This window comes from Pseudorca crassidens, chromosome 14 (assembly GCF_039906515.1).
Source record: "Pseudorca crassidens isolate mPseCra1 chromosome 14, mPseCra1.hap1, whole genome shotgun sequence".
NCBI classification, from domain to species: Eukaryota; Metazoa; Chordata; class Mammalia; order Artiodactyla; family Delphinidae; genus Pseudorca; species Pseudorca crassidens.
In genome coordinates, this window is record NC_090309.1 from 7,308,113 (window position 1) to 7,332,287 (window position 24,175).

General features: G+C 40.3%; 1 protein-coding gene across 1 annotated transcript in view; it reads left to right on the plus strand.

The window, feature by feature from the left end:
- AFF3 (ALF transcription elongation factor 3) overlaps positions 1–24,175 on the plus strand; it is a 560,353-nt gene that overhangs the window by 170,952 nt on the left and 365,226 nt on the right. The window contains exon 6 of the mRNA XM_067704167.1: positions 9,515–9,619. Coding sequence (XP_067560268.1) covers positions 9,515–9,619 — 105 coding nt within the window. The remainder of the gene's footprint in view (positions 1–9,514; positions 9,620–24,175) is intronic.

Consider the following 24,175-nt stretch of genomic DNA (forward strand, 5'->3'; position numbering starts at 1 on the left):
CTTTTTCACATGCTTATTGGTCATTCGCTTATCTTCATTTATGAAGTACCTCCTCAGGTCTTGTGCCTGTCTTCTAGTGTGTTGCTATTATTATTGTTTATTAGGGATCAACGTACTTTTATGTACTAGATACAAATCATTTTTTGGATATCTGCATTGCAGATGTTTTCTCCCATTCTGCGGCTTACCTGTTCATTCTCTCAATGGTACTTTTTGATGCACAGACATTTTAAATTGTGATGAAATCCAATTTTTTTCTTTTATGTTTTATTCTTTTCTGTACTCTCTCTAAAAATCTTTGCTTACTTCAACATCGTGAATTATTAGTCTATACTTTGTTCTAATAGCTTTTGAAAAACTTGTTTTGAAATCATTTTAGATTTACAGAGGAGTTGCAAAAGAGTACACTGAGTGCCTGCATACCCTTCACCCAGCTGTCCCTGATGTTAACATCTTACATGAGCATGGTACCAGGATCAAAACCAAGGAATGGGCATCAGTACAATATATTAAGTAAATTTAAGTAAAAGGTCCTTGTGGTGTTCCAGGATCCCACCGGGACGCCATGTTGCATTTGGTTGTCATGACTCCTTAACCTTCTCTAGTTTGTGACAATTCCTCAGTCTTTCCTTATATTTTATGACCTTGACATTTTGGAGACTACTCCAGAAGTTTTGTAAATACCCCTCAATTTGGGTTTATCTGAGTTTTTCTCATGATTAGGCTGAGGTTTTGGATGACTTGGGACAGTGAACGCTACAGAGGTGATGTACCATTCTCATTGTTTCCAGTAGTTTTTGTTGCTGTGGTTTTAGCTCTTATGTTTAGGTCTATGATTGTCTCAAATTTTATTTTTGTGTATTTTCTTTTGAGAGAACCCTGCTGGGATTTTGGCTGGAATTGTTTTGAGTCTTTAGATCAACTTGAGAAGAACTGACATCTTAACAATATTAAGTTTTTCAATTCATGCATTCATGATGTGTCTTTCCATTTATTTAGGTCATCCTTAGTTTCTCTCAGCGATGTTTTAGAGTTTTGGTATAAAGATCTGACATGTCTTTCGTTACATTTATTCCTAGGTATTTGGTATTTCTTGTACTTTTATAAGTAGTACTTTTAGTTGTATTGCTAATATATTGACTTTATATCCTGTGACATTGCTGAGTGCATTTGTCAGGTCTAGTAGTTTTCTTGTAGATTTATTCAGACTTATGTACACAGTATGTCATCACTGAATAAAGAAAGTTTTGCTTCTTCCTTTCCAATCTGTATGACTTTATTTCTCTTGCTTGTCTGATTGCACTGGCTAAGACTTATGTAAAATGTTGAATAGAGGCGGAAAGAGTAGACATTTTTTCTTATTCCCAACCTGAGGGGGAAACATTTAATATTTCCCTGTTTAGTGTTGTTAGCTGTAGTTGTTTGTTTCTTTCTTTGTTTTGTTTTGTTTTTTTGGTGTCCATTACAGGCTGAGGAAGTTCTCCTCTTTCTAGATTGCTGAAAGTTTTTCACATAAATGGGTGTTGTAACACAAATGGGTTATGTTTTGGACATAAATGGATGTGTCATGTGCTTTCTCAGCATCTACTGAAATGATCATATGAATTTTCCCCTTTAATTTGTTAATACAGTGAACTACATTAATTGATTTCCAACCTTTAATCCCTGGAGTAAACTCTACGTGGTTATAGTATATTATCCTTCTTTGTATATTTCCAGATGGTTTGATAATATTTGGTTACAGATGTTTATATTGTTGTTCATGAGGGATTTTGATCTGTAATGTTCTTTCCTTATCTTTGGTTTTGATACCAAGATTATAATGACTTCATAAGATGAGTTGGGAAACACTCTCTTCCTTATTTTCTAAAAGATTGTGTGTGACAGGTATTATCTATGATTAATTTTTGAAAGAATTTAACACTAGAAACATTTAGTCCTAGAGTTTCATTCTGGGAAGTTGGTTAATTACAAGTTCAATTTCTTTAACAGATACAACATTATTCAGATTTTCTATGTCCTTTTATGTCACTTCTGATAAGTTGTATCTTTCAAGGAATTTTTCTATTTCATCCAGGTTGTCAAATTTATTGGCATAAAGTTATTAATGATACACCCTCATTAGGCTCTTAATTTTTGTGTAATTTGTAGTTATGGTCGCTGTTTTATTCTTAATATTGATAATTTCTGTTTTCTCTGTCTTTTCTTCATCTTGATCAGTATTGCTAGGTGGTTATCAATTTTATCAATCTTTTTAAAGAACTGATTTCTGGCTTTGTTGATTCTTTTTCTGTTTGTCAGTTTTCCATTTCATTAATTTCCTCTTTTTTTTTTTTTATTTTCTGTCTTTTGCTTCAGGTTTAATTTGGGAAACTGTATTACTTTTAACATTCTCCTTAATGGAATTACTAATTAGTAAGGAGAAAAATTAACTAGTATGAAACTTTTTTAATAAGGAATACTTTTTTAATGAAAAATATTACAGTAAGTTGAACTTAATATATTATGAGCAAAGTTGACCTATTAGATGTCTACTAAAATACTCTGAGCAAGCATGGCTGCCCTGGTCCTGATAGCAGCTGCCCACAGGATTGGATTAGTTCATAGACTGAACCACAACCCTTTCTAGAATTGGCAAAGTAATGCCTCCTGAAAGGTATATACAAGAGGGCATACAACGGATTTTCTTCACACAATTAAATTCGTTTGAAACATGAAAATTATACATCTAGTTTTAATTGATGTGTTCAACCGTGGGCATTGATCTGAGAAATATGGTAATTACACTTAAGAGATAAACATTAATAGTTTTATGCTCATGAATCATCCATAAAAGGATTAGGTGCCCCCAGTGTTTTTCATCCATGTCCTTTATGGGGAAGTACATTAACAGCAGAGGGAAATGATTCTAGACGACCACTAAGAATGAATGATTATTATCTATATTCATAAAAATCAGATGGTAACTTAAGGTATACCATAAGGCAATAACAATAATGATTAGGATTAGTAACACTTCCTGCTTTTCAAAGCATGGTAACCAGGCTTTTTCATGCCCCAGATGAAAAGTACCTTTTTTTTTTCTTTCTTTTTTTTTGTGGTACGCAGGCCTCTCACTGCCGTGGCCTCTCCCGTTGCGGAGCACAGGCTCCAGACGCGCAGGCTCAGCCGCCATGGCTCACGGACCCAGCCGCTCCGCGGCATGTGGGATCTTCCCGGACCGGGGCACGAACCCGTGTCCCCTGCATCGGCAGGGGGACTCTCAACCACTGCGCCACCAGGGAAGCCCAAAAGTACCTTTTTTATGGGGCCATAGGGGGGATATAGAAGTTTTGTGCAAAAGTGGTTTTGGATGACAGAGAAGGGACTAAGACCTCCAAGTTTAGACTTCATGTGGAACTTTGCTACTAAATGTTATTGCTGCTGTTCTGTTTCATAATAAGCTTTGAAAACAAGACTGAAATGTATATAAAGTTGGCCCTTGGAGGCTGCTTCTCTTAGGTTTTGGTTTCAAGTGATGCTTGTACTTATCCTTCAAAGAATTAAAGATTGGGGCTTCCCTGGTGGCGCAGTGGTTGAGAGTCCGCCTGCCGATGCAGGGGACGTGGGTTCGTGCCCCGGTCCGGGAAGATCCCACATGCCGCGGAGCGGCTGGGCCCGTGAGCCATGGCCACTGAGCCTGCGCATCCGGAGCCTGTGCTCCGCAACGGGAGAGGCCACAGCAGTGAGACGCCCACATACCGCAAAAAAAAAAAAAAAAGAATTAAAGATTGGAGCATTTAATATTACAAGCACTGATGCTCGCACAGATGCTTTTCTGATAGTGGTACCATCTTTGTGGAAGGCAGGAGTGGAACACAGTGTGTGGTGACATGGTCAGTAATCCTGATCCGCAGAGTGTCTAAAGAACTAGGAATTAGCTAATGGAGATGTTCGTTAGTAGTTTTTTTTTTTTAAACATCTTTATTGTAGTATAATTGCTTTACAGTGGTGTGTTATTTTCTGCTGTATAACGAAGTGAATCAGCTATACATATACATATATCCACATATCTCCTTCCTCTTGCATCTCCCTTCCCTATCCCCCCCACCTCCAAGGTGACCACAAAGGACCGAGCTGATCTCCCTGTGCTATGCGGCTGCTTCCCACCAGCTATCTGTTTTACATTTGGTAGTGTATATATGTCCGTGCAACTCTCTCACTTCATCCTAGCTTACCCTTCCCGCTCCGCGTATCCTCAAGTCCATTCTCTATGTCTGCGTCTTTATTCCTAACCTGTACCTAGGTTCATAAGAACCGTTTTTTTTAGATTCCATATATATGTGTTAGCATACGGTATTTGTTTTTCTCTTTCTGACTTACTTCACTCTGTATGACAGACTCTAGGTCCATCCACCTAACTACAAATAACTCAATTTCGTTTCTTTCTATGGCGGAGTAATATTCCATTGTATATATGTGCCACATCTTCTTTATCCATTCATCCGATGATGGACACTTAGGTTGTTTCCATGTCCTGGCTATTGTAAATAGAGCTGCAGTGAACATTGTGGTACATGACTCTTTTTGAATTATGGTTTTCTCAGGGTATGTGCCCAGTAGTGGGATTGCTGGGTCATGTGGTAGTTCTATTTTTAGTTTTTTAAGGAACCTCCATACTGTTCTCCATAGTGGCTGTATCAATTTACATTCCCACCAGCAGTGCAAGAGGGTTCCCTTTTCTCCACACCCTCTCCAGCATTTATTGTTTGTAGATTTTTTGATGATAGCCATTCTGACTGGTGTGAGGTGATACCTCATTGTAGTTTTTATTTGCATTTCTCTAATGATTAGTGATGTTGAGCATACTTTCATGGGTTGTTGGCAAACTGTATATCTTCATTGGAGAAAGGTCTATTTAGGTCTTCTGCCTATTTTTGGATTGTGTTGTTTGTTTTTTCGATATTGAGGTGCATGAGCTGCTTGTATATTTTGGAGATTAATCCGTTGTCAGTTGCTTCATTTGCAAATATTTTCTTCCATTCTGAGGGTTGTCTTTTTGCCTTGTTTATGGTTTCCTTTGCTGTGCAAAAGCTTTTAAGTTTCATTAGGTTCCACTTGTTTATTTTTGTTTTTAGTTCCATTTCTCTAAGAGGAGGGTCAAAAAGGATCTTGCTGTGATTTATGTCACAGAGTGTTCTGCTTATGTTTTCCTCTAAGAGTTTTATAGTTTCTGGCCTTATATTTAGGTCTTTAATTCATTTTGAGCTTCTTTTTGTGTATGGTGTTAAGAAGTGTTCAAATTTCATTCTTTTACATGTAGCTGTCCAGTTTTCCCAGCACCACTTATTGAAGAGGCTCTCTTTTCTCCATTGTATATTCTTGCCTCCTTTATCAAAGATAAAGTGACCATATGTGCATGGGTTTATCTCTGGGCTTTCTATCCTGTTCCATTGATCTATCTTTCTGTTTTTGTGCCAGTACCATACTGTCTTGATTACTATAGCTTTGTAGTATAGTCTGAAGGCTGAGAGCCTGATTCCTCCAGCTCCATTATTCTTTCTCAAGATTGCTTTGGCTATTTTGGGTCTTATGTGTTTCCATACAAAGTGTGAAATTTTTTGTTCTAGTTCTGTGAAAAATGCCATTGGTAGTTTGATATGGATTGCACTGACTCTGTATATTGCTTTGGGTAGTATAGTCATTTTCACAATGTTGATTCTTCCAATCCAGGAACGTAATATATCTCTCCATCTGTTTGTATCATCTTTAATCTCTGTCATCAGTGTCTTATAGTTTTCTGCACACAGGTTTTTGTCTTCTTAGGTAGGTTTATTCCTAGGTAGTTTATTCTTTTTGTTGCAGTGGTAAATGGTAGAGCTTCCTTAATTTCTCTTTCAGATTATTCATGATTAGTGTATAGGAATGCAAGAGATTTCTGTGCATTAATTTTGTATCCTGCTACTTTTCCAAATTCATTGATTAGCTCTAGTAGTTTTCTGGTAGCATCTTTCGGATTCTCTACGTGTAGTATCATGTCATCTGCAAACAGTGACAGCTTTGCTTCTTCCTTTCTGATTTGGATTCCTTTTATTTCTTTTTCTTCTCTGCTGTGGTGAAAACTTCCAGAACTATGTTGAGTAATAGTGGTGAGAGTGGGCAACCTTGTCTTGTTCCTGATCTTAGTGGAAACAGTTTCAGTTTTTCACCATTGAGAAAGATGTTGGCTGTGGGTTTGTCATATATGGCCTTTATTATGTTGAGGTAAGTTCCCTCTATGCCTACTTTCTGGAGAGTTTTTATTATAAATGGGTGTTGAATTTTGTCAGAAGCTTTTTCAGTATCTATTGAGATGATCATATGGTTTTTCTCCTTCAGTTTGTTAATATGGTATATCACATTGATTGATTTGTGTATATTGAAGAATCCTTGCATTCCTGGGATAAACCCCACTTGATCATGGTGTATGATCCTTTTAATGTGCTGCTGGATTCTGTTTGCTAGTAATTCATTGGGGATTTTTGCATCTATGTCCACCAGAGATATTGGCCTGTAGTTTTTTTTTTGTGTGTGACATCTTAGTCTGGTTTTGGTATCAGGGTGATGGTGGCCTTGTAGAATGAGTTTGGGAGTGTTCCTCCCTCAGCTATATTTCGGAAGAGTTTGAGAAGGATAGGCGTTAGCTCTTCTGTAAATGTTTGATAGAATTCACCTGTGAAGCCATCTGGTCCTGGACTTTTGTTTGTTGGAAGATTTTTAATCACAGTTTCAGTTTCAGTGCTTGTGATTGGTCTGCTTATATTTTCTATTTCTTCCTGGTTCAGTCTCGGAAGGTTGTGCTTTTCTAAGAATTTGTCCATTTCTTCCAGGTTGTCCATTTTATTGGCATATAGGTGCTTGTAGTAATCTCTCATGATCCTTTGTATTTCTGCATTGTTAGTTGTTACTTCTCCTTTTTCATTTCTAATTCTGTTGATTTGTGTCTTCTCCCTTTTTTTCTTGATGAGTCTGGCTAATGGTTTATCAATTTTGTTTGTCTTCTCAAAGAACCAGCTTTTAGTTTTATTGATCTTTGCTATTGTTTCCTTCATTTCTTATTCATTTATTTCTGATCTGATCTTTATGATGTCTTTCCTTCTGCTAACTTTGGGGTTTTTTTGTTCTTCTTTCTCTAATTGCTTTAGGTGTAAGTTTAGGTTGTTTATTTGAGATGTTTCTTGTTTGATGAGGTAGGATTGTATTGCTATAAAACTTCCCTCTTAGAACTGGTTTTGCTGCATCCCATAGGTATTGGGTCATCAAGTTTTCATTGTCATTTGTTTCTAGGTATTTTTTGATTTCCTCTTTGATTTCTTCAGTGATCTCTTGGTTATTAAGTAGCATGTTGTTTAGCCTCCATATGTTTGTATTTTTTACAGATTTTTTAGTGTAATTGATATCTAGTCTCGTAGCATTGTGGTTGGAAAAGATAGTAGATACGATATCAATTTTCTTAAATTTCCCAAGGCTTGATTTGTGACCCAGGATATGATCTGTTCTGGAGAATGTTCCATGAGCACTTGAGAAGAATTCTCAAGTGTATTCTGTTGTTTTTGGATGGAATGTCCTATAAATATCAATTAAGTCCACCTTGTTTAATGTATCATTTAAAGCTTGTGTTTCCTTATTTCATTTTCATTTTGGCTGATCTGTCCATTGGTGAAAGTGGGTTGTTAAAGTCCCCTATTATATTTGTGTTACTGTCAGTTTCCCCTTTTATGGCTGTTAGCATTTGCCTTATGTATTGAGGTGCTCCTATGTTGGGTGTATAAATATTTACAATTGTTATATCTTCTTCTTGGCTCTATCCCTTGATCATTATGTAGTGTCCTTTTTGTATCTTGTAATAGTCTTCATTTTAAAGTCTATATTGTCTGATGTGAGAATTGATACTCCAGCTTTCTTTGGATTTCCATTTACATGGAATAACTTTTTCCATCCCCTCACTTTCAGTCTGTATGTGTCCCTAGGTCTGAAGTAGGTCTCTTGTAGACAGCATATATACGGGTCTTATTTTTGTATCCACTCAGCCAGTCTGTGTCTTTTGGTTGGAGCATTTAATCCATTTACATTTAAGGTAGTTACCGATATGTATGCTCCTATTACTATTTTCTTAATTGTTTTGGGTTTGTTATTGTAGGTCTTTTCCTTCTCTTGTGTTTACTGCCTAGAGAAGTTCCTTTAGCATTTGTTGTAAAGCTGGTTTGGTGGTGATGAATTCTCTTAGCTTTTGCTCGTCTGTAAAGGTTTTAATTTCTCTGTCGAATCTGAATGAGATCCTTGCTGTGTAGAGTAATCTTGATTGTAGGTTTTTCCCTTTCATCACTTTAAAAATGTCCTGCCACTCCCTTCTGGCTTGCAGAGTTTCTGCTGAAAGATCAGCTGTTAGCCTTATGGGGATCCCCTTGTATGTTATTTGTTGCTTTTCCCTTGCTGGTTTTAATATTTTTTCTTTGTATTTAATTTTTGATAGTTTGATTAATATGTGTCTTGGTGTGTTTCTCCTTGGATTTATCCTGTATGGGACTCTCTGTGCTTCCTGGACTTGATTGACTATTTCCTTTCCCATATTAGGGAAGTTTTCAACTATAATCTCTTCAAATATTTTCTCAGTCCCTTTTTGTTTTCTCTTTTTCTTCTGTAATTCGAATGTTGGTGTGTTTAATGTTGTCCCAGAGCTGTCTGAGACTGTCCTCAATTCTTTTCAGTCTTTTTTCTTTATTCTGTTCTGTGATAGTTATTTCCATTATTTTATCTTCCAGGTCACTTATCCATTCTTCTGCCTCAGTTATTCTGCTATTGATTGATTCCTTCTAGAGAATTTTTAATTTCATTTATTGTGCTTTTCATCATTGTTTATGTGCTGTTTATTTCTTCTAGGTCCTTGTTAAACGTTTCTTGAATTTTTTCTATTCTGTTTCCAAGGTTTTGGATCATCTTCACTATCATTACTCTCAATTCTTTTTCAGGTAGACTGCCTATTTCCTCTTTATTTGTTTGGTCTGGTGGGTTTTTAGCTTGCTTCTTCATCTGCTGTGTGTTTCTCTGTCTTCTCATTTAGCTTAACTTACTGTGTTTGGGGTCTTCTTTTTGCAGGCTGCAGGTTTGTAGTTCCCATTGTTTTTGGTGTCTACCCCAGTGGGTAAGGTTGGTTCAGTGGGTTGTTTAGGCTTCCTGGTGGAGGGGACTAGTTGCCTATATTCTGGTGGATGAGGATGGATCTTGTCCTGGCGGGTGGGACCGCCTCTGGTGGTGTGTTTTGGGGTGTCTGTGACCTTATTTAAGGCAGCCTCTCTGCTACTGGGTGGGGTTTGTGTTCCTGTATTGCTAGTTGTTTGGCATAAGGTGTCCAGCACTGTAGCTTGCTGGTGGTGAAAGAGAGCTGGGTCTTAGCGTTGGGATAGCCATCTCTGGGAGAGTTTTTGCCATTTGATATTATGTGGGACTGCGAGGTCTCTGGTGGTCCAACGTCCTGAACTTGGTTCTCCCACCTCAGAGGCTCAGGTTTGACACCCGGCTGGAGCACCAAGACCCTGTCAGCCACATGGCTCAGAAGAAAATGGAGGAAAAGAAAGAAAGAAAGAAGGAAAGAAAGAGAAAAGTAAGTTATTAAAATAAAAAAATAAAATCTATCATTAAAAAATTTTAAATTAAAAAGTAATAAAAAAAAAGAAGAGAGCAACCAAACCAAAAAACAAATCAACCAATGATAACAAGTGCTAACAACTATGCTTAAAAAAAAAAAAAAGCAAAAACCAAAAAACATACAGACAGAACCCTAGGACAGATGGTGAAAGGAGAGCTATACAGACAAAACCACCCAAAGAAGCATACACATACACACTCACACACTCACACACACGCGCGCGCGCGCACACACACACACACACACACACACAAATATATATATATAAAAAGAAAGGAAGGCAGCAACGAAATCAATAAACAAAGCTTCCAGTGATAATATGCTCTAAATACTAAACTACGATAAACATAAAACCAGGAACAAATTAGATGCAGAAAGTAAATCCCAAGTCTACAGTTGCTTCCAATGTCTGCCACGTCAAGTTTGGGATGATTCGTTATCTATTCATGTATTCCACAGATGCAGGGCACATCAGGTTGATTGTGGGAATCTAGTCCGCTGCTCCTGAGGCTGCTGGGAGAGATTTCCCTTTCTCTTCTTTGTTCGCACAGCTCCTCGGGTTCAGCTTTGGATTTGGCCCCGCCTCTGCGTGTAGGTCGCTGGAGGGCGTCTGTTCTTCGCTCAGACAGGACGGCGTTAAAGGAGCAGCTGATTAGGGGGCTCTGGCTCACTCAGGCCGGGGGGAGGGAGGGGTACGGAATGCGGGGCGAGCCTGCGGCGGCAGAGGCCAGCGTGACGTTGCACCAGCCTGAGGCGTGCCGTGCGTTCTCCCGGAGGAGTTGACCCTGGATCACAAGACCCTGGCAGTGGCGGGCTGCACAGGCTCCCATGAGGGGAGGTGTGGATAGTGACCTGTGCTCACACACAGGCTTCTTGGTGGCTGCAGCAGCAGCCTTAGCGTCTCATGCCCATGTCTGGGTTCCGCACTGACAGCCGCAGCTCGTGCCCGTCTCTGGAGCTTGTTTAGGAGGTGCTGTGAATCCCCTCTCCTCGAGCACCCCAGAACAATGGTCTCTTGCCTCTTATTTCCAGACTTTTTCCTGGACTTCTTCCCTGCTAGCTGTAGTGCACTAGGCGCTTTCCGGCTGTGTTCACGCAGACAACCCCAGTCCTCTCCCTGGGGATTTGACCTCCGAAGCCCGAGCCTCAGCTCCCAGCCCCAGCCCGTCCCGGCGGGTGAGCAGACAAGCCTCTCGGGCTGGTGAGTGCTGGTCGGCACCGATCCTCTGTGCGGGAATCTCTCCGCTTTGCCCTCCGCACCCCTGTTGCTGCATTCTCTGCCACTCCGAAGCTTCCCCCCCTCCGCCACCCTCCGTCTCCACCAGTGAAAGGGCTTCCTAGTGTGTAGAAACTTCTCCTCCTTCACAGCTCCCTCCCACTGGTGCAGGTCCCGTCCCTATCGTTTTGTCTCTGTTTTTCCTTTTTTCTTTTGCCTACCCAGGTACGTGGGGAGTTTCTTGCCTTTTGGGAGGTCTGAGGTCTTCTGCCAGCGTTCAGTAGGTGTTCTGTAGGAGTTGTTCCACGTGTAGATGTATTTCTGGTGTATCTGTGGGGAGGAAGGTGATCTCCACGTCTTACTCCTTCTGCCATCTTGAAGGTCTCTCCCTCGTTAGTAGATTTTTAAGAGCATGAAATGCGATGCAGTGGTAGTCTAATTTAAATTTTGTTAAATGGCCCAGGATATTCCCAGAATGTTTCAAACTTTGCCTTTTCCTCATTGTCTCCAAAGCCAGATGAAGACGCTTTGAAAACTTTATGCCTTGTGAGTCACCACGCTCATCATCAGAAGATACCCAGCAATGTGAAGGGCATGCCAGGAAAAAAAAAAAAAGAAAGAACAAGACTCTATGTCTTAGTTTGTTAACTGCAATTAGAATATACTTTTCAAATAATAGGAGAGAATTGCTTGGTTGAAGGAACAGTAAATTACTTATTCCCTTTTGAAAACTACACTGAAAGAGAAAAGCTGGGTTTTCTTCTTTCCTCCTTTTTTGTATCAGAATTGATTTGCAGTAGCGTATTACTATTCAGTTCTGTAAGAATTTGTTAGGATATTTTCTCTTCCTAGACTTTTTATTTCTGTAATATTTTCATATAGTGGCCAAGTAATAAATACCCAACAGAAATTTTGTCGTGCTTTTTGTGGAGCAGATAATGCAGTTTGTTTGTACATAGCAAACTACTGTCATCATTCACTTTCCTTACTAGATAGTGTTGTATCTTGTGTAGAAATATATATTAGCTGGTACAGAATTTTGGCTACCATTAATGAGATAGATACCCATTGCTATCACATATAATCAGAGTCTTGTAAATTCTGACACTTTTTGGTTATTTTTTAATATCAGAAAATCTGACGGTGTATTTAGTAATTTGTCATATAATCACTGAATTTTTGTGATTACAAGATATGATATATGATTATATGACAAACTCTTTAGGGGGTGCAGGAAAAATAATATATGGTCCCTTCCCCTGAAGACCTTAGCATCTAGCCAAGAGAGACAAGGCTGGAACGCAGGAAACAAGGGTAGAACTCAAGCAAGACAGGGTATAATCGTGTGCTCCTTGTAAGTGTGTCGAGCGGGGCAAGGATTGTGAGTATTCGGAGGTTCTTGTGTTTGCTTCTCCCAAATCCACTCCTCTGCCCCCAACCACTTATTGCCAAGGAAGCTCACCTCTAAGAACTGCATCAGGCTCTCCTGCCCTTTGGCTTCCAGTTGAGCTCAGCCAATGGGGAGATCAGAGGGAGGGAGGAGAGTGAGGTGCCATCTCCTCCCCCCCCACCTCCTCTTTACTAGGGGGGCTCTGGCCCTTCAGGCCAAGGAGTAGTCACTACTCCCTTGTGTTCCTAACCTCAGGCCTGTGGTTCCCTATCCAGTACCATGGGGCAGGCAGTAGTCCCTCTGTTAAACTCTCATCTGCCTGGTCCTAGCTTACCCAGTCTGCCAGGACCCTGTCTATACAGTGGGCTCCAGGAGTTAGGGCAGGTTGTATGAAGGTAAGCTCATGCCAGGCCTTGGAAGTCAGGGGTCTGAGAAACAGGGAGCAGGGTGAACAGAGCAGAGACATGCAGAGGTGCAGATCTTCTAGAGATCTCTGGCAGTTCTGGTCTTCAGGAGGTGGCATCAGGGAATCCCTGGTGTTAAGGGTCAGGCATTCACTTGTGCAGGGATCTTTGCCTTTGGCCTTGAAGGACGAGGTTCTCTCATAGTCTCCCCCTGAAGTGCAGATTTGAGGTGACTGGAATTGATGACCCAGGGAGTTGCTGCATTTGAAATGGAGCTCATCATTTCCTGAGGGAGCCTTGCCAGGGTGAGTTTGCTAAGGGCATGATTGGAGAGTGGGATTTCCAAGGACCGAGGTGTCACTAGCTTCCTGCAAGTCTTTGCTTATGCTGTCTGGGCATCCTGAAGGCTCTTGCAAAAATCTTGCTCCGAGCTTGTTCCAAAAGCATGGACATTTTTGGACCTCCCTTCTCTGTCTCTGCAAATCCTTCTCTCTTTCTCTCTACCTCTCATTCTAAGTTCATTTTTTCAATAGACATTAGATGGCTGCTGTGTGCCAAGTCCCGTTTTAGGTGCTGGGTATATAGCAGAGGATAAGGAATGTAGAGCCCCTTTCCTCCCAGGGCTTACTTCTATTGAAGGAGAGTGTAATATGCCTAACTACATAAATAAATGAGAGAGTTTCAGAGTAGTGGGTACTGTGATAAAAATAAAGTGAGGGGATGGAGTGATGGGCTAGGAAGGGAGGGAGGGATCGTGGATAGGGTGGTTGAAGAACACTTTTGAAGAGGTAATGTTTCAGCAGAGAAGTGTATGCAGAGGGTTCAGATAAGGGAAGAGCATCCTTAAGCAGAGAATTTTTCTTATAAACTAAACTCGAGTTTAGGGCAACTCAACTTTGAAAAGCTGTTGTAAAGAGAGAGAGATGGTTTGGTGACCACATCAGGAATGGCCGCAAATATGAAGCAAAAGTAGATGCTGTAGAAGTGAAATCAGGCGAAAGTGTGAGGTGAGAGACAAATTAAACTAAATCCTGAGTAGCAAAGACATCTGGCAATAAGAAAAACAAGGAGGAATGCAAAAGACAGAACTTAAGTTGCAGGGAAAATGAACAGGGAAAACAGGAAAGGCCAGCTGTGAAATTGCTCTATTTATGTAGAGGGAAGTGACTGGATAGAGATGTTAATGGTTCTGCTTCGGGGATGAGACACAAATCCATGGAGCCATGTGTATTCCAAACTACCCAGTTTTTAGCCTATGATATATCTGAAATATACAAAACACTAAGTTAGCAGGATTCTCTTATCAGTGTGGTTCTAGATCTTATTTATAGGAAAGTAGGAGGAGCAGTTTGGTTGGAAGAGAAAATCAAGGGATTTATCATGATGCTATGTTTTTATATAAGTGACATTATTTTTCCTTAAATGTAAATTATAGAAAAATAAATATAACAAACCTTAAAAAAAACTTTGAAATGTTGACTATCAGGTTGCTTTTGCTGCTTTTTTCTAGTTTTATCACCACAGGCTATATTAGCATCTTAAGATGAACTTAAGATACTTTTTAACTTGAAAAAAATATTGAAATACTGAAAAGTACATAAAATAATACAGTAAACACCTGGATACGTACTATCCAGAAATAACTAATTCATTTTGGTTATTCTTTGGTATGAAAGAAATAAAATATAATAGTTTATGGGGCTACATAATTTGAGGCCCAGGTAAAAATGAAAATGTAGGACCCCATGTCAAAAAAATTATTAAGAATTTCACTAAATACCTTAACGGTCATATTTCCCATATGTGTTTTAAATTGCATAAATGATGCTGAACTGTCCATGACATTGTCTGACTTGCCTTTTTCGTTTGACATGATTTCAGCATCTATCCCTGTTGGTCCATGTGGTTCTATATATTTTTTCATTTTAACTACTGTTAGAAGTTAATATATAGCATTTTAATTAACCTGTTCCATTATTAAGTGAATGTTTTTCATCTTTCCACATCTGTATAATTTTAAGACACTCACTTTGAAATAATTTCATCCTTAAAAGTTGCAAGAAGAGTCAAGGAATTCCCTTACACCTTTCACTCAGATTCCCCCAACATTAACCACATTTCTTTATTTTTCTCTTTTTCTCTCCTCTCCTCCCTTTCCCTTCCCTTTGCTTCTCCTCACTTTGCTTCCTGTATGTGTGTATAATATAAAATCCATTGGCATATGTACATATAATTTGTTTTGAACCATTTGATGATAAGTTGCAGACATGATGCTTATATATTCCTAAATACTTTGGTGTATATTTCCCCCCAAAGAAAGAACTTTCTCTTATTACAGCCACAGTACAGTGATCAAAATTAGGGATTTAAAATTAAGACAATGCTATAATCTCTAGACCTTATTTTAATTTCTCAAATTGTCCTAATGATGTCTCTTTTTCTTTTTCTGGTCCAGGATCCACTTTAAGATCATTTAGTTGACATGTCTTTTTAGGCTCCCTTAATAGGCATCAGTTCCTCAGTTCCTTTTGTCTTTCATGACCTTGACATTTTTGAGGACCAGAGGCCAGTATTTTATAGACTGTTCGTCAATTTCGGTTTCTTTAATGTTTTCTAACGATTAGATTCGAGTTTTGCGTTTTTGGTAGGAATGCCATAGTAAGGGTGCCAATCTTCTTCAAAACATCACGTCCAGAGGTCCATGATATCAATTTCTCCTGTTACTGGTGGTGTGAACATCATCACTTGGTTAAGGTGGTATCTGTCAGGTTTCTCCACTGAAATTATTAATGAGTAGTGTCAGTAAGTATCTTTGAGACCATGTGAACACCTTATTTATCATGAAGCTTTCACTCAATAGCTTTAGCACCCATTGATAATTCTTGCCTGAATCAGTTATTATAGTGGTGCTTGCCAGATGGTGGTTTTCTAATTGCATAATTGCCACTACATTTATTAGTTGGCATTCCTCTGTAAGGAAGAGCTTCCTTTCTACTTTATTTAACCAATATGAATTCATGGATTTTTATTTTATTCAATGGTTTATAACTGATTATTTCATATTATTTCAGTGCTCAAATTATCCTAGATTTGGGCAGTGGGATTCCCTTCAAGCTGACATTTTTACATCTGACATATCCTCATTATTCCTCATCATTTCTTTTTCTGGTACAGCACAATGTTCACAGATCATTTTGTAATTCTCCAGCCCCAGACCTGGAATCAGCCATTTCTCCAGGCAGCCCTGGTTTTGTTTATTGCAGAAATGGATTTTAGAAACCAAGATCTGGGCACTGTGTGTACTCATTGCTACTAGGCCCTTCCCTTCGACAAAGCTACTAGGTGATCTATCTATCTATCTGTATAATAATGCTATATTAAAACAGGTATATAAAATACATATACATACACACATCTGTAACTACTTCACTATCTATCTAACATCTATCATCCATCCATCCATCTTATTTATCTATCTTTCTGTCTAACAAAATTTAGGGTTCACACTGATACCTCTAATTCCAGTCCAATTCCACAGGGATAATTCTAGTCTCCTCTCTTCCTGTATTCATAGCTCCCTTTTCTGACAGGGAGAAACTTTGTTCTTATTATCCACAATATATTTACCTTTTTGTTCAGTATTAGAATGCGTGCACACACACACACACACACACACAAAGATTCACATGGATAACACATACACCTGTGAGAAAAGAAGACTACCAAGAGTTTAGTATTTGTTTAATATAATTATTTAAGTAACACCTTGAGTCTTCTTAGTGGCTTAAAATGCCCATAATGATTTATTTTGCTCATGGATGTGTGATTTTGACAGAGCAAAAATCAATCCCTAGTACAGAAACCATAAGCTAGGAATTTGTTTCCCTGTGTTATCATTTGGGGATGTATGACCCTGTGAGTACCTGCCCTTCAGTAAATGTATGGCTTCCTGATTGAATACGTAGCCCCAGGTCTCTCCGTACCCTAGTGATTTCTGATTTCCAAGGGACCATTTGGTGAGAAATACAACTACATTTATTCAGGTTAAAAATATGACCTTTTGAAAGTCTGTGTGATTGGAAGCTACCCTAATGGAGAAAAATCTTCATCATCAGTGGTGCAGAGAAGTAATTTACTGGGTCTTAATGGGAACATACAGCAGAGTTATAAGTATGAAGACATGTTGTAATCAGTCACGTGGTGTTTGCAAGCACGCATGCCTCACGTGTGACTTTTAGCTAATAATTTTTGCCCATGCAAATTACCAAGCGACGTTTATGGACTGTGTTTGTCATCAAGCATAGAACTGTAGTTAAATACGGTACAGAGCTATTGATCGTTAGTTTCCTGGGCAGACATTCTCCCACGGGTCACGGTAGGTTTTTGCCATAAGCCTCTCATCATGCTGGGTTCTTACGTTACTAAATAGAGCAGCCTTCCTTTCGCAGGCTAATCGCCTGGAGAAACCAGGGTTCCCTGTCCCTTAGCAACGTGAATGCAGCCTTGCCCTCTTTAGTGCTAAAGGGCCATACGTTATCCCACGGATCTCTGAGTTACTTCCACGTGCCACAGGATACTGTGTCTGAGCCTCCTATCCTTGATGCAGGTGAACCGTTCCTCTCTTTCCTTGGGGTGCATTCCCTTTCCAGTCATTACTTTGTGCTTGTAAATTCTGGCAACTCAACAACACAGTCCTGGTGAGTCAGCAGAGAAGTTAACCTTTACCATCCAGAGCTTTAAACGTGTTAAATTGCTTTCAAGTACCCAGTGCTTCTTGGAATTTCACATCCCAGCCCTAACAGTGTGGGGTTCTTTACCGCCTAGCCCAGGTTTTGCCTTCGTGGTGCACATTTTCCAGGTACACAGACCCCCTCTTCCAGCCCCTTGGCTGCCATAACTCAGTTCACCCCATTCGGGTACCACTCAGCATCCTTTCAGGTGGATGACGGCAGGTATGATAACTGCTGCCAGGTATAGCAGCTTATTTTTTTTTAGGGAACATTTTGCATTGATACATAATACATCACTTACGATCTGTTTTCATATGTAGTTTAAGTGTTGATCTGTAAATTTCAGTATGAATCTTGGGGCACAGGAAACCCCTAACGACTACTCAACCTTCCTGCTTGGAATTTTGCCATGTCAGTACTAGCTTCCAGACCCAAATCCTTTGTCCTGCCTGTCTGAGTGAACATAAAAAGAGCAAGTCTCGAAATGGGCATAAACGTTTGATGAAAACAGTTTCATCTCTTGAGGTAGTCTGTAATTTCCAATTTCTACTGAGTTTTTGAGAGTATTCTTTCTCTTATAAAAAAAATTTTTTGTACTAAATCTTGGTACATTCTCAGGCTTATAAAAAGTAACACATAGAAATGATAGATCAATGGTTGAAGGAGATTGGCATGTGATGGCCACACACAAAGTCACCTAGACCCTTGATGCCACACCTCCTGCAATCCACTGTCAAAGACAAAGCATCAGACTGCTGGTGGAATAAATGGACTAATATGCTCCACTCCAGGAAGCCCAGAGCCCAGCAGCTCTGACTCAGACGCTGCACTGGGTTATTTTACTGTGCACACAAATCAAAAGCTTTTAAAATATCCCTTTCTTAACGTTTATGGAAAAGCATCCTTTTTAAGATTTTTCAGTGAAACTTCACCAATCATCAGAGTAGCCTTGGATGAGGAGGAAGGAATTGTAGAGTCCCTAATTGTTATTTGGAGACATATGTGATGTGAGCTCTAATTAAGTGGTTTGCTCTGCCAAACAGCAAAGTCATTCAGAGCTCCTGAAATGACCATATTTAACTTAGTCTGCCAAACCGCAATGCTGCTCATAGGTCTCTTAGTCAGAGATGGATATAAGGTAACTTACCAAAATTCATACAATTATTAGTGAGTAAAAGTAGCCTCCAAGTTGACTCAGATTCCTAGCAACCAAAGTGAAAAGGGAAACTTGAGGGGCTTCAAGGGTCATTTGACCTTAAATATGAACTCAGTCACTTAGGAGAAGCAGAGACTTTTCTCACATTGTGGTCCAAGAGACATTATTCGTATATATTCTCGTAGACACTGATACAGACGACAAGAGACATTATTCCCATATATTCTCGCAGACAGTGATACAGACGACAGGATTGTTTATAACATCCTTGCAATAACTATAAATTTTCATCTAGATGTTTTTGTTGCACCCCTTTGTGCATATAGTGATCCAAATGCTAAAATGTGGTACAGTGGTGGTAGGGGATGAGTTATTGCTGTTTTATCTCTTCCCTATCTAGATCTTCCTTTAATGCTTTACTACAATATCCAAATGCTACTGTATAATACAGTATTTTAAATTATTAATCAAGTATAGTTTTAAAAAATATGCTTGGGAATGAAAGCAAATGAACAATAAAATTGTTAACTAACAATACTTAGTGAATAAATAATGAGAGGATAGTTTTTTATCATTGCCTGAACAGAAGTATGTTTATTTCCAAATCAAGCATTGAGTGCTTTTCTCCTGAATAATCATTTTAATGCAATTAATATTTAGTGGGTAGTCTCTGTGGCAGAGCATAGCATTGGGCTTGTGTTCCTTCTAATCCAAATCAGCACATTTTATATTCTGAAGTTCATCTCAGATTGAACATATTGCTGCTGTCCATGAAAAGATCATTTTTGAACATCTTTTGATCAGTGACATAAGTGAAGGGTTGAGAGTTAAGTTCAGTGGCACATAGATGACTTCTTATTGGTTTTAGACTGGTAAGCAGGAGGCCAACACAGATTCAAAATTATTATGGGAAATGGGAGAAAATGGGCAAGTACGGGCCACATGAATAGAAACAAGGGTCAGGTAGGCAGACAGATAAGCTGTAAGCATCACGTGGTCATAAGTCCAGTCCTCATTCGTTTGACTTAAGATGGAGAGGGAGGAACCAAGTCCCTCTCTGCGTAGGAGGAGGAGAATGAACGGTTGAGCTGTAGTAGTGTAAGGATGGATATAGTAAACCCAAGGTTGAAGGTGGTTGGTAAATATTTGTTCCCGTATTAAGAGCAGCATTCCTTAACAATTCAGAATCTCTTATTAGAAGGCTGAATCCAGTGCTGGCTACTTAGGATGAGAAAGAATGACTAGTAGAAGCTCCACAGGCGAGCAGATGAAGTAATTGCCGGACCGGGTGCCTGATTCACAGTGAAGCATTCAGGGAGTGTGGGTTACTTAACCCGAAGAGGAGAACAGGCTTTTCTAAACTAGTGTCTAAGCAGTGACACTTTGGTAATACTAGAAATACGTCACTCTAATCTTGCACATAGAATGACTGAGTTTTGCATGAACTTGTTAATTATATAAAATAGTAAAATTGTACACAGTGCAACAGAACTGGGCTAGTGTTAGGCAGATTACACAGATTTTACCTAATTTTAACATCTTTTTTATCAACGACGTGATAAACACGAGTGACTTCAAGTATATGAGTAGGATATCCTTGAAGGATATGCTTCCCTTAAGGAAAAAGGAGCCCTGAATTACAAAAGGAGAAATAGAATTAAACGCTTGCAACTAAGGGGTTAGGGGAGGTTGATGTTCAAGAATATGTGCATCAAATATGTGCCTGGCATATAGTATATGACTTGAGGGCCCTGCACAGTATTGGCCCATAACAGCCCCTTAACCATGAGTAAGTATCGCAAAGAGTCGACTTATGCAGTTTTGGGGAATGGCTAGGCAAGTACAAATTTCATAGGACAGGCCGTCAGGAAGAGCAGGCTGGGAACTCTTGGGCAGGTGCTAATGCTGTAACCCCCCCCCCCCCCCCCCCCGCAGTGGAACTGGTGGCATTTGTTCTTCTTCAGGGAAACCTCACTTCTGCTCTTAAGGCCTTTCAACTGATTAGATCAGGCCCACCTAGGTTATCCAGGCTAATGTTCTTTGCATAAAGTCGCCTGATAGTGGATGTTAACAGCATCTACAGAATACCTTCACGCCTAGATGACTGTTTGATTGAGAAACTAGGGCCTGCAGCCTAGCCAGGCTGACACATACAGCTGACCATCCCAAACAGGCAGGAGTAGGATTGTGTTTGGGGCTGACGTAAAGCACCCACTTGGCAGTCGCAGAGTGTAGGTGCAGCCCAGCTCCGCCATGCCCTGGGTCTGTGCCTGCCAAGCGTGCTTCTTAACCTCTCTTGGCTTTCGTTTCCTCACCTGTAGCGTGGGGTTTGTGGAGTTCTCTTAGGCCAATCCCATGAATAAATGGTGTGATAGAAGAACACAGTTAAAGGCTTCAGATGCAAATTAGAGCATTTTATATTCACATTGTTTGGAATGGCGTCCAGAAATGTAAGAATGCCTAAAAATCAACCGGATGGAGTAGTAGGGAAGAAGTCGGAGTATTTTAGGGCTGGGACTTTAAAACGTTTTTCTTCTTATGTCTCCAGACACACGTTAGTCAGGCCTGGTTTTAATATTTTTTTATTGTGCACCACAAAGATTATCAGCTTATTTATCCAACACAGAGAATTGGGGAAAAAAAAACCAAAACAAAACAGTGAATGGGCCTGTTCCTCTGATGGCAGTGGAAGGCATGATACATGACAACATCTGCAGGAATACCGAATGGAGTCATCAGGATCTACGCCACTGGTATGAGTACCAACTGAATCCGTAACGTGGACCTCTTCACATAATCTATTAGTAGAGCGCTTAATTTTTCTGTTGGTTTATTGCAGCCCTTAACAAGCATGGCTGGTAGTAAGTAGACAGTTAAATTAAACTCATGAATATCTGTTATAGTTTTTAAACTATAAAATGGCAACAAAAGCCTTACACTGCTGTTTGTGTCAATGCCGTGGAGTACGCGAAGCCTCTCTCTCTCTTGTGGGTCTGAAGCCAGGAATAAACACGCCAAGAGCAAAGGGAACAGTTCACTGGGGCCATTCCTCCTTGGCACTTTACAATAATCGACATCTGAGATGGTAAGAGAGGAAGCAATAACTGACGAGATGATCTTCATTTCTGAGAGGGAGGGAGGGAGGGCAGAGGGGCAGGCATGAAGCATTGTGTGCATGAACGTGAGGCAGGTGTGCTGAGCACCATCTTTGCCCTTACGTGTGGAGGGCTTCCAAGACTAAGAGGGCTCTTATGTAAGTTTCAGTGGAAGCGTTTCCCCAAAGGAGCAGAGTTAGGCTGGCAGGAACTTGAGCAAGCCTCTTCAGGGCAACTCCTTGAGGACTTGGGTGCCAGCAGGGAAGAGGAGCGGCAGAGCTTCCTGGGTGGCACGCCATCATCAGATGCCCTGCAGAGTTGTAGGCGGCACAGTTCCATCCCTCGAATGTGGGCCACGGGGGAGCATGGCTTATGGGCTACTCCAGTGTGGAGACCAAAGCAGTAGAGACAGTGGGAGGAGCAGATGCCGGGGAAAGGGAAGAAGCCAGAGGGGCAGCAGCAAAGAGGAGGGTGGAGGAAAGGGAAGACAGGCCGCTGGGGCACCAGCTACCTGGGCATCATTCTGGAGCAGCTGACCAGCATGGCCGCAGGCAGGGATGCAGGCGCTAGGGGTGTGGGGAGGCCTGTAATTCTAGACCCTAAAAGGCACCTAGGAAAGAGGACCAGCCAGATGATGTTAGTGATCCAGACAGTCTTGTAGAACTGGCCACGGTCATTTGGGACCTTCTTTCCTCCTCCAAAGCAGAAAGAGGGATACCTGGGGAGTCTAGCGAAGGAGGCCAAGGCAGAGTTGATTGCTGAAGAAACAAAATGATGAAGAAGATAGGGAAACATTGCTACTGATATTGCTTGCATTGAAAATGTATCAATAAAAAAGAAAGCCCTCTCGTAACTGAAAACTCTACAAGGCCGCTAAAACAGAGCATGAAAGTATTGGGTTGGCCAAAAAGTTCATTTGGGTTTTTCCATAACAGCGTATGGAAAAACCCAAATGAACTTTTTGGCCAACCCAGTATTTCAGATTTCAGGGCCTGAGACTGCTGTATCGACCAGTGTTTGCCTGCCAGGTTATTGAGAGAAAAGTGTGTAAAATAAGTTAATTCAAAATCAAACGAAAAGGGCCCCAAGCCAGGGTGTATTTTTGGATAGGACTTTTTTCCTGCCCTCTCAATTTTACCAAGAGGAATTCTTTCAAAAATACTGTCCTGTTCAACCTTTAGAAAGGAAGGATTTGACATTTAATGGGAGATGTGCATTTTATTCTGAAGAGAGAACACGGTGACCTTGCTCCGTTATTCTCCAGAGTCCAGACCCCGTTTTGCATTGTGTATTGAGTACAGAGGAGACAGAGTTACTTCAGACCTAGCGGACCTGGCATTTATACGTGAAGGTCAAGGCTTGGGAAGGCCGTCGCTTCCACTGCCAGTGGACCATCAGATGGCAAAACTATCAGAGAGGACATCACCCATGTCTGGTTTCATACTCGTGAGCCCATGAAGGCAGAACAAGTGGGAGGAAAAGGGACGTTTTCAGATGAAGGATAAAACTCGTGAAGAGGATGTGTAAAGTGATTAACTAGAACTTAGCCAATTTAAGCAACAAATGAGAAGTTATGGAACTCTCTTCATTTATAAAAGTGCTCTCTGCTGGGAATATCTTAAAAGGATGTCAGCTAACATAAAAGAAATATACTAGAGGAAGAACTGTTCGTGAAATACATTGAGGACGTTTGTTATCGGCAGCATCAGCAAGTTGTCAGCAGTTGTGAAATAGGGCATTTTCCCATTCTTACTGACAGGATTCAAGACATAATCTAAGGGACTTCCCTGGTGGCGCCGTGGTTAAGAATCCGCCTGCCAGTGTAGGGGACACGGGTTCGAGCCCTGGTCCGGGAAGATCCCACATGCCGTGGAGCAACTAGTAAGCCCATGCGCCACAACTACTGAGCAGGCACTCTAGAGCCCGTGAGCCACAACTACTGAGCCCGTGTGCCACAACTACTGAAGCCCGTGCACCTAGAGCCCATGCTCCGCGACAAGAGAAGCCACCGCGATGAGAAGCCTGCACACCGCAACGAAGAGTAGCCCCCACTCGCCGCAACTAGAGAAAGCCTGTGCGCAGCAACCAAGACCCAACGCAGCCAAAAATATAAATAAAAGAATTTATATATTAAAAAAAGACATAATCTAAGGCGTGTTTGGTCACATTAAGATAACCCAGACCTTTGAGATAAGTCTGATATAAGTAATGAGCTTAAAGTAAAATTCAGAGGACAGTCTGTTGCAAACTATGTCAGAATGGCATATCAGGGTGATCATTTTAAAATCTAGTTAAAAAAATCTCATCAAATTTATAGATGATTTTATTTGCATATTTTAAACCTGATTGTTATCTATTTATGGAAGTTTATAAAGAGTTATTCTAATTTCCTGAGCTACAATTTAAGAGACAATAAAACAACTGTTACTCTTTAAAACCCTTAAAACCTTTGATCAGTGCTCATCATTTCTATAATTTTCCTCTATGCAATATATTTATTTCTCTATGTTTTAAATATTA